Raw genomic sequence first — 10,521 nt, forward strand, 5'->3', positions numbered from 1 at the left:
CGGGGCACGAAAAGGCACCGCCTGGCCCGGCACCATCACTCTGGTTGTACCCCCATTCCACTGCCTCAGCATTCTGCGTGCCCCGAACTGCGCCGCCACTGCGCCGCCACTGGCATGTTATTCCGCCCCCGACTAGCACCCGACCAGCGCGGCTTCAAGGACTCTCCCCTTCGGACCTTGACGCTGAGCGTGCGACTGATGCAACACCTGCGCGCGGCGGGGCTGTACGAGGGAGAGACGGTGTGCAGCTTCCGGTGCGGCGCAGTGCGGGCATACCGTGGCTGGTGGGGTTTCGGCGGCTGCACTCATGCACCGAGCCAGCTGCGGACTCCGGCTACCCTTGGTCGCTATCTGGATGAGGGGCGCCACATGCGTGACGAGCGCCCGGTGAACAACCCGTGCTGCTTGCGAGCTAGCTCCCGCTGGTGTCACACCCACTGATACAAATGCTGCTCTGTCGCAACTGCATCTTACACTTCGGCGCTCGTGCCCCCCCCCCCCAGCGTCTAGCAGACTGTCCTCTGGTTTAGGAGGGCTGCTACTTCGTGCAACGGTGGCCCTCTGTCGGGCAAACCAACCCTTCATAACTTGCCGTCATAACCTTTTAGGCAACGACAGGTCTACATGCCACATGCACTTGCCTCTCGGCCACCGAACTTGCCTTCCGTCTTGTGCACTCACTATACCAGTCACGGTTGCTCAACCCTACTGCTGTTGACAGAACGCCAGGTCGAGACGGAACCCACTTGCTAAACAGGCGCCAGTGCAAACCTAAAATCGATCTACGGGGCTGCCACTGCCCGCCCCCAGCCGCCCGCACGTGACCACGCCCACCCCCACCCCCCTTGCCAGGGCCGACTTCAACCACTACGCCACCAGCTTGAGCCCCGCCGGAATGCATGGGCGTCCGGGATTGGTGACGCCCTTGTCCACGATGGAGCGCAGTCGGCGCACAAACGCCCGCATCTTGGCCCCCCTGGAGGAGTCCCCGGTGTCCCGGAAAGCACTAAACGTCTCCTGCAGCCGAATCACGGCCAAGTGCCGCAGAGCATCCGTCGCCGCCTCCAGCAGCTCCTCGACCACCTCCACGTCCACAGCCGGGTGGGCATTCTGCACGGCCTTCACGATGGGCTCGTACTCGCTCTTCATCTTGGCTTCCCGGACGGCCTTGATGTGGGCCTCCAGCTCCTTCTCGTCGTGGACCGCCACCGCCACCACGCACGCACCCGCGCTGTGGTAGTCGAATGAGCAATCGTGACTCTGCCACTGCTTCTGCACAATTGCCCCCGATCGCGCCTTGAGGCGCTTGAAGCCACTGTCCTCCTCACACGCCTCTGGCGGGCTGTATCCCGGTGTGCCGGCCTGGGCGGGCAGTAAAACATGCACAAAATCAGCAGGCGAAACTGCAGCACCCGACATACACATGCTCGCCAACCATCCGTTGCGCCCAACTTGACGCGTTTGCACGCCAAGGCATCACACATGCATTCCACAGAAACCCACCTTCCCGCACACGGCCAGGCGATCTGCCACCAAGTCGAAGTCGGCTATGACCGCCTCCAGGCCTCCGGTGGGCGGCGAGCGTACCTGAAGGGAATTGCCAATGCGCAGGGGTTTTAAATCGATGCGCAGACACATGAAGTGTAGGTCATCTAGTGCGCCCATACGCCCCTTGTACACACTTGCCGGTGCTGAACTCACCAGCACGTTTGCGGGCTTCAGGTCACGGTGAATGAGGCCGTTGTCATGAAGCGCAGCCACGCCCTCTAGCGCATCACACAGCAGGTGAACCACGTCACGCAGAGGGAGGCCATCAAAGCTGCCGTCACCGTCCCGGCCATTTGCAGCAGCCGCGCCGCCCTCGGTTCTTGAGCATGGCACCATGGACGGGCCGTCGCCGCCCTCGCCTGCCGCTGCCGCCCCTGCCACTGCCGCCCGTGCCACTGCCGCCCCTGCCGCTGCCGCGCCTGCAGCTGCGTCGCTTGCAGCTGCCGCCCCTGCCACCGTCCCTGCCGCTGCGGCACATGCCTCTGCCGCCCCTGCCGCTGCAGCGCCTGACACAGCCGCGCCCGACGCTGGCGCCCCTGCCACTGCCGCTGCCGCCCCTGCCCCTCCCGCTGCCGCGCCCGCCGCTGCCGCACCCGCCGCTGCCGCGCCTGCAGCTGCCACCCCTGCAGCTGCCGGCCCTGCCGCTGCCGCGCCAGCAGCTGCCGCCCCTTCCGCCGTGGGCACCAGGTCCATGTTCAGGACGTCAAACAGGGAGCCAAGGTTGAACAGGTCGGTCACCAGTCCAACGAGCTGCTTGCTCTGGGCGTGTACCACCAACCCACGCAGCCGCAGTACCCGCGGGTGCAGGACTGTCATCTGCACGGCAATTGCAAGCCGCGTCCCACTGGAGGCGTGTTCGGGTGTTGCGTGCACCCACTGCTTGACAGCCACGTCCCCGTGGATGGGCGACACGTGCCCGGTCACACTGCCCCAGCCGCCAGCCCCGAGCAGAAACCCGCGTAGAAATTTGCTGCCACGGGCGCGCCGCTTGGGAGGCTCATCGCCCGTTGGGTAGCTGCTGCCGAGCAGGCCACATGGCGGCCACTGCTGCACCTCCTCGTCCGTCACGTACACAACCACCGTGGCTGGCGCCGGCGCCCACAAACCGGCCGCTGACTGCTGCCGGCCGCTGACTGCTGCCGGCTGCTCAAGCGACTGGGTGCCAGAATGCATCGCAAGCCGCCGTAGCTGCTGTTGCTGCTGTTGCTGCTGCTGGGAACTGGGCGGCCGGCCGCTGGGCGGGCCTGGCGGAGGCAGGTGGTGCCGGGGCCGGGTGTCAAAGATGCCAGGGGCTGATGTCGCTGCCGGAACCCAGGAGCCGGTGGCGTCTCCGCTGGTATCAACCACATAGAGAAGCGCGTGTTGGTGGAGGGATGCTCCTGGTGGCGGCTTCACCTGCCTGAAAGCGGCCTCGAGGGTGACGAGGGGGGCCACCACCGGTCCTGCCTGGAGCTTGTCGCCCATGATCCGCCCAGCCGCGACTCCGCCCTTGAGTTTAGTGTCCGCCTCGCTCCAACGCACAAACTGAAAGCCGTCATTTCCAACTAGCAGCACATCTAGCTCGCTGCGGGGTCCAATTGTCAAACTGAATTGGAGAGCGGGAATAATAATAATAATAATAATGGTACTCCCTGCGTGACAGGGCGTGTTCTGAGGAGGTAGAGGCGTGAGGGCATGAGAGACCACCACATTAGTGGTCTCCGCCACTGGGCCCCTGTCCCCCAAGGAGAGTGGGGAGGCTGGCAGCGTGCCTAGGCGCGCTGGGCCTGGTCCCGCTCTCACAACGGGCGTACTGTGCTAAGGTGGGCGTCCTGGCCATGGGTGACTGCAGAGCTCCCGGCGGAGAGCTGTAATGGCGGTAGTCGTGTGAACAGCGTGCTGGACAAGCTTTTGGCAGGTGCGGTGCGCAGATTGTGTTGAGCATCCGAGCGTTTTAAGCAGGGCATGGAGGTGGGTGGTAACGGTGCCGGTATGTCCGAGGCTGATGATTGTGTCCTGGTTGTGTATCACGTCCCATCCGGCGGTGCGGAGTGCGGTGGCAAGGTCGTCATGTTGTTGCAGTTTTTCTGCCCTTTTGTCCAGGTGATTGAGGTCAGAGCAGTAGCCCACTTCTATTACGTAGATTTTATGCGCGCTTCTCTGGAGTCGCGTGCGAGGCATATTAGTAGGCTGCCCAGATCGGGTCATGCGTAAGGAGGGGACGACCAGCAGGCCCGGGCGAAATCGTAGTCGCACGCTCTCTGGCGTTCCTGGCAGCACCCATGCGGGTACGCGTGTTCCCCCACTGTAAGCGGGGGCGTCCTTTCCTGCATCCATGTACATAACGCATCCGCCGTTCTGCCCTTGACTTACTGCCTTCGCGATCCGTTGAACGGCGCGGTTGTGCCTCGCGATGTACGCGGCTTTCATACGCCGGTGGGTGCAGCCGCCCAGGGTGTGTGTGCCACCATCGTCGCATCGGCACAGCGGGCATTCGCCCCCCGCGCAGCCGGGTATGGGGTGTTTTACACGGGCGGCGCGCTTGGCGTTCCAGGAGAGCCCCCATCGGTATTTGAAGGCACAGCGTGCTTCTTCGAACGGGAAGCCATCGAACAGGTTTAGTCCATATCTCGCGTCAATGTGCTGCCTGGTAGCGTCCCACAGTTCTGCGTATAAGCCTGTTTTTGTGTATCCCTGGGCCGTGGAGGGCCGGGCCATTTTCTTCAGGTCTCGATTGAGGTCGTTGGCGTATCGTAACCGTTCCTCTACGTTGCCATTGTGCTCCACAGTTTCTCTCTTAGCAATCCAGCCCTCTAGTGTCTCGAACGGGTGCGAGTACAGGGTCTCCACCGCGTCCGGCGGAGTTTCTCTAGTCGCCACTGCCTGTGCCGCCTCATCGGCTTTCTGATTTCCTACGCACGTATCTGCTTGGTGTGAACGGACGTGATAGAAGTATGTCTTCAGACCTGCCAACCCACGTTGGGCCAGTATGTCAGTGATGGCCCCGAACATTTCGCGATGTTTGCTTACGTGGAGCGACTCGGGCTCCAGAATGGCACGGCGAAGGATAAGCAGGCTGACAAGGCTGTCGGTGTAGATCCGCAGGTGGGGCAAGTCAAGGTTGAGGCTAAGTGCCATGCGTATGGCCGACGACTCGCATCTGAGAATAGTGCTAAGGGGAGTGTCAAAAGCGATATCTTCGTCTATATGCGTCGTGCGGTTTTCAGTTTCGTCCCAGATCGCTGCTCCCAGGCCTGTGTAGTCGCTCGAGTGTGGGACCTTGCTCCCGTCGGTGAAGACGGCGGAGCCACACGTGTGTGCGAGAGGGATGGTTATGGGGTAGAGGGCTGCGAGCTCCGTGGGGGTTGGGGGTGTGGGGGCGGCCGGGGGGGGGGCTGTGGTAGGGGTGTCGGGGTGGTGTGGGTGCGGAGGCGACGCTCCAGCTTCCGAGGGGTTTTGGGCCATGGTTTAGGTGCGTCTGGGTTCGGCAAGGGCTTGCGGGTGGCAGGCTGTGGAGTGTGTCCAAGGGCGCCAGACAGCGCCGCCGCTAGTCCATTCCCTAGGGCCGTGTTGAGAAGTAACCTGCCGGGCTCGTTTGCCACACACAGGAGATGGAGTCCGCGCCGAAAAACTGGGTGTCAGCAAAACAATTACAGATGAAAATGTTCGATTAGCTCTATCAGATGGCATCTATTTCTTCCCAACTCTTGACGTAGCGGACCGCAAGTTAATTTACCCGCGCATCAAGCATGTTATGGCAGATATAGATTATGCGAATTTCTTAACGGCACAGAAGCGCCTCAAAGGCATCAACGTGGCCGCGGTAGCAAGCTTTGGTGTCCACAAGAACATGCACATTGAATCTACAACTAAAATATACAAGTACCTGGAGGTCTTAGGCAGTAAGTTTAATTTTGGCGTCAGCCAGGTCCGGCACGACCCGCGTCTCTTTCATCACGCTGAGCTGACACGGGCGAATGGCACTGGGATACGGGTGTACATATGCAGGGCCCACGACACCCACCACACGAATTTTTTACAGTTTTCTGTGAAGACACAAACAAGGACATCACTACCACCCAGCTGTTGTCGGCGCTGCGCACCTGTACATTGTGGACATCCCGGACAATGTGGCTGACACGATGCCAGAAGTAAAAAGTATCGGCAGTGACTTGGCTGCCCTTATAACTACCAATGACATGGTTTCCCTGGGAGCAAGCATGACGGCTGGGCGCAAGGGCACAGGCAGATACTACATCGACAGCACATCTCTGCACACTGATGGTATTGTCTTGGGTCCACGTGGAGCCAAACGCTTGGCAACCTCCTGCATCAAAAGTTGGCGAGAGTCAAATCTGGACGTCATCTGGTCACTCATAGAGCCTCTGTTTCAAGCTGGTCCAGGCCCCTCTGGGGCAGGGCCGTCTGGGGCAGGTCAAGCTGGTGCCCAGCCAGATGAGGAGGGTGGGCTCGAGGAGGAGGGTTGGTTGGAGGAGGAGGGTTGGTTGGAGGAGGAGGGTTGGTTGGAGGAGGAGGGTGGGCTCGAGGAGGAGGGTGGGCTCGAGGAGGAGGGTGGGTTGGAGGAGGAGGGTGGGCTCGAGGAGGAGAGTGGGCTCGAGGAGGAGGGGCAGCAGGTAAGGGTGAGCAGTGACTACACACGAAGGGCGCGCCAGTTGTTGGAGAGGCTGGCGAACGCGGGGTCTGGCATGTAAAGAACTAGACAATGGGCCCACGTGTGTGCCGGTCGGATATGTCCCAGGGCGTGGACCAGTGGGTGCTGGAGCCAGGCCGTGTAACCACTGGTTTCGCCATACGGCACGACCACGACTGACAAATGTGGCGCTTGCGCTGCCGCTGCCTCAGCGCTGGTGACCGCCCAGGCCATTGCCAGGTTGGTTTGTTCGAGCTGTGGTGGTGGGTGGAGGAATGACACATCGTGTAGGAGTCGGCTGTAGCAGTCGAGGGCGGCCCCGAACACTGCGTCCTCGGGGTGTGCCGTGTAGTAGGCCGGTATGTTGCCGGTAGCGTTGAGGGGGGAGGCAAATGCTTCTGTTGTGAACTTAAGATGGGAGGTAAGGGTGGACATTAGGTCTGGACAGAGGGTGACCTCGTGCGCTGGGTTGGTGGAGCTCTCTTTGTGGCGTTTACTGGGGCGATATCGTGTGAGCAGGGAGGCTACGGCGGCGGCGAATGCTTTCGGGGGTTGGGTGGGGTTGAGCGCCCTATAGCGGGCGTGGAGGAGGGCGAGGCGAGTAGCCGAGATGGATCCAACGCATCGGCCGCATATAGGCGCTGAGTATACCGTTCGTGGTGAGGGTTGGTTGCCAGCGAACTTTGTAGCGGCAGCGGTCAGCCCAGGGGGGTTCTTCTGGCGGCGGGTCCAGTTTCCGTTTTCTCTTGGGTGGTGGGGCATTGGTTTTATGTGTCATGGGCCCGCTGACAACCGCGGCAATGATGTCATCGCGGTTGGCCAGGTGGGCTGTGATGTGTTGTGCCGCTAGCTTCCCAGCGTCGGACTGGGGCAGTGCGCCATTTAATGCTGTGTCTCTGGCTTTGCGCCATGCAGGTCTGGCGCTTGGCTGCGCGGTCGCGCGGTTCCCTCTCTGCGCGGCTGCCGGTGGGAGGCCCCTCGCCGGCGCTGCGTGGTGCGTATGTGGGCAGCGGGTGGGGCGAGCGCTGCTTTTGCGGCGGTTGGGCGGTTTCGTGTGCGTGGGTGGTGTGGCTGCGGTGGGGCACCCGTCTGGTAGCTCAAGCCGCTGGTGAGCAGGTGCAGCGACTGCTTGGTAGGGGCGGGAAGCAAGTAGTTCGTGGGTAGCGTGGGTGTGGGGGCCCGCCGCCTCGGCATGGGCTGGGACCCGCCTTGGCGGGATCCGCCAGGAGCCGGTCCATCGTGTGGTGCCGAGGGTTTTGCATTGTTTGACGAGCGGGGTAAACTCCCGTGCTGTAATAATAATAATAATTCAAACGCCGGCCCCTGGGGCCTGGCGTGGATTATCGGGGTAAGGTGGCTAGGGCGAGGAGGCCCATCCCCCTCGCGCTGCCACCTCACCACGCACTCCGAGGAGGTGTGGGGGGAGCCGTTGCTCACCCACCTCTCGGTTTGAGTTCCTGCTCGGTTACTCGGCGCATTTTGATAATGCCGCCCGCACTGTTCACAGCGTGTGTGTGGAGCCTCTCTCCGCATACTCGTGCGGCTGTGTGGGTCACCCCAAGTTGAGAGGTGAGCAGCTTAGTGAGGTTGCAAGGGATGGCCCCAGTCACTCCGAGCGCAAGGCATTCATTGGTGGAGTAGTGGACCGTCCATCCGGCCGCTTCCAGCAGTCGCTTGAGTTCTTGGTGTTGTTGAGATTTTTCTTCCCGCTTGTCCAAATGGCGAACGTCGGAGCTGTAACCGATTTCAAGGATATAGATGGGCAGCCGTGCTTTGTTCAGGGGCGGGCGGTACCCTTCTCTATGTGTTTCATGGGCGGGCAGGTTTGGGATGAACAGAATGTCAGGTCTGAGCCTTGTAATAAGGGGTGATGATGTCCTCCCCGCAGCCAGCCAGGCGGGGGGGCGTTGTGCAGACGCATAGTGTGGCAGGTCGGCTAGGGGGCCCGCGTCCATGACCATGAACCCGTTCCCGTAGGTCCCTTTGGAGATGCATTTAGCGACACGCTGGACTGCCCAGTTGTGCCGATTGATGTACGCGCCTTTCATTTTAGGGTGTGTGCAGCCTCCGAGGATGTGCCCTCCGGAGTCAGGGGTGTGGCAGAGGGGGCAGTTGCCATTCCCTCCCAGGCGGTAGCGCCGTTTAAGCTGTGCGTTGAAGAGGTAGCCGTAGCGGGCGTAGAGTATTTGCTTGACCAGCCAGGGGTGCCTGGTGGAGCTGGCGAGGGTGCGGTTGCTGAGGGTGGGGCACATGTTGGCAGATGCTTCCGCCCATTGCTCCAGCACTGGTGTAGTATTGGTAAAGCCTTGTTGTGCTTCGGGGGGCAATGAGTTCAGGACTCCACGGTTTAGGTCACTTAGGTAGAAATTGTCAGAGTTGCGTTTGGGCCACCAGATGTTGGACCACGGTTCGTCTGGTGCTAAGCGTATGGCCTGCCCCATGGCCTCCATGTCGTTGGCGGCGACTTTGGCGGCACCTTTGTCAGCTTCCTCGTTGCCGTGGAGCCCTGTGTGAGAGCGGACTTTCAGCAGCTGGACTGGGACCCCGGCGTCGGCATACATTTGTAGCTCGTGGAGTATGTTTTCCAGCAGGTTTTTATGTTTGGATAGTAGGAGTCGTTGTGGTGCAGTAAGGGCTCGGCGGATCAAGTAGAGAGACACTAGGGAATCACTGGCTATGGTTACTTGGGTCATGCCCATCAGACAGAGTCGGGGGCGGATGTATTCTAACGCAACGAGAATGGCTGATAGTTCGGCTCTCTGGATTGTGTTGGTGCTGTTGAGACCGCCTGGTTCGACGTAGATGTGTTCGGTCTGTTGGGACCACGCGCAAGCACCGAGTTTGTTCATTTCGTTGCCATCTTCACCGGCCGCAACTTTGATGCAAGATCCGTCGGTCCAAACAATGGTGGCGGCATCGTACAGGTAGCTGCTCCGAGTGGGGAAGGCAGCTCGTGTGGTGTAGAGGGCAGAGAGCGTGGGCATGGGCGTAGGGCATGTGTCCAGGCCCCGTGCTGCTGGGGCTTGGGGTCTAGTTAGCTGCTTTGCACGGGCTTTTGCACGGTGGCTGTATGGTCGGCCCGGTGGGGCTGTGCGGTCACGGGGGAGGGTTACGCGCGCGGGCCACTCCAGTGGTTGTCGTCGGCGCCCTGGGGGTTGCGAGGTCGGTGGCGGCACCGCTCCAAGTTCGGCCAGGGAGGTTTGGAGACGTGTCAGGTTGTTGTTGGAGTTGAGTGCTTGTACCCCTGTGGTGTTCGCAATGAGGAGTAGCTGCAGGCCCTGCTTGCTGCTGGCAGCCTCGTCGGCCGCCCCGAGGCCATCTAACATGCTAGATGCGGATACGCCAGGTGGGATCAGGGCCAGGGTGGTGACATGTGGACTCGCAAGGCACCGGCTGGCGGCGCCTTTGCCTTGTGGGATAATCATGAAGGTAATGGCGGGGGTGGCCTGGTGTTCTAGGTGTTCGATCGATGCTGTTGCCCACGCCAGTGCCTTTGTGCAGGCGTCTGGGTCAGGGTCAGGGTGGGCGAGGGAGAGGCCATCAAACGGGGCCGTGTACGCATCATGTGAGGCCCCGAAGAGGGAGTCAGCTGCGTGTTGGCTGTAATATTTAGTGGCCCGGCCCGAGCGGTTGAGTGGAGAGGCAAACCGTTCCACCAGCCCCACTGGGCGGTCAGGGTCTGAGTGTGTCGAGGCAAGGCAGTTATACAGCGCCAGCTTCAGGGACTCGGGGAGAGAGCGCTCACGTGCGGGGGCCGACTTGCATGTCTTGCCTTTGCTGTCTACCCGTGCGCGGAGTAGCAGTTTAGCCAAGTCTTCCGGGAAGCCCCCTTGAGATCGGTGCGGGCTGGTTGCGTCATGGTGGGTAGATAGGGCGTGTTCATATCGAGCTTTAAGAGTCAGCAAGGTGCCTAGCGTAATGGATGCTATGTGGCGTCCGGTAGGGCTGTAGACGTGGGCGAGGGTGCGTTCATCAGTGTATGTGTCTGGGATTTGGATTGTATACCTTCCGGTGGGGTGGACGTCGAGGTAGGGATTGCACGGGTTGGTGTCAATGCGCGTGTTCTGTTTGGTGGTACGTCGGACGTGGGACGCGGCCACGTCGGCTTGCGTCCATCGCCCTTGCTGTTGGGCAGGTGTAAGACGGGCGTCTTTGGGCTTGGGTTGTGGCATGGGTGTAGGGGGTTCTGCAAGTTTCCGCAAGTGTTCGGAGATGGCAGGGGTCCACCCTTGGAGGGTGGGGCATTTGTCTACGGGTTCGCTGGTGGGGTCCCATTTCATGCGCAGGAAATGTTTGCGGCACGCTTGCCCGTATCCCATGTGTGCGGCAGCAGTCCCAGTATA

General features: G+C 61.2%; 1 protein-coding gene across 2 annotated transcripts; it reads right to left on the reverse strand.

The window, feature by feature from the left end:
• Nucleotides 1-458: 458 nt before the first annotated feature.
• On the reverse strand, nucleotides 459-3,134 carry CHLRE_03g198550v5 (uncharacterized protein). Of its 2 annotated transcripts, none has more exons than XM_043061293.1 (3): nucleotides 1,702-3,134; nucleotides 1,504-1,587; nucleotides 459-1,362 (listed from the first exon to the last, which is right to left on the reverse strand). In XM_043061293.1, the coding sequence occupies exons 1-3, from the start codon at nucleotides 3,010-3,012 to the stop codon at nucleotides 868-870; spliced, it is 1,890 nt and encodes a 629-aa protein (XP_042926422.1). In that variant the 5' UTR covers nucleotides 3,013-3,134; the 3' UTR covers nucleotides 459-867. The 2 variants fall into 2 exon arrangements, with proteins under 2 accessions (XP_042926422.1, XP_001703823.2); XM_001703771.2 differs by having other exon boundaries at nucleotides 1,702-1,944.
• Nucleotides 3,135-10,521: the final 7,387 nt, after the last annotated feature.

The sequence above is a fragment of the Chlamydomonas reinhardtii genome, chromosome 3 (assembly GCF_000002595.2).
Source record: "Chlamydomonas reinhardtii strain CC-503 cw92 mt+ chromosome 3, whole genome shotgun sequence".
In the NCBI taxonomy this organism is placed as follows: domain Eukaryota; kingdom Viridiplantae; phylum Chlorophyta; class Chlorophyceae; order Chlamydomonadales; family Chlamydomonadaceae; genus Chlamydomonas; species Chlamydomonas reinhardtii.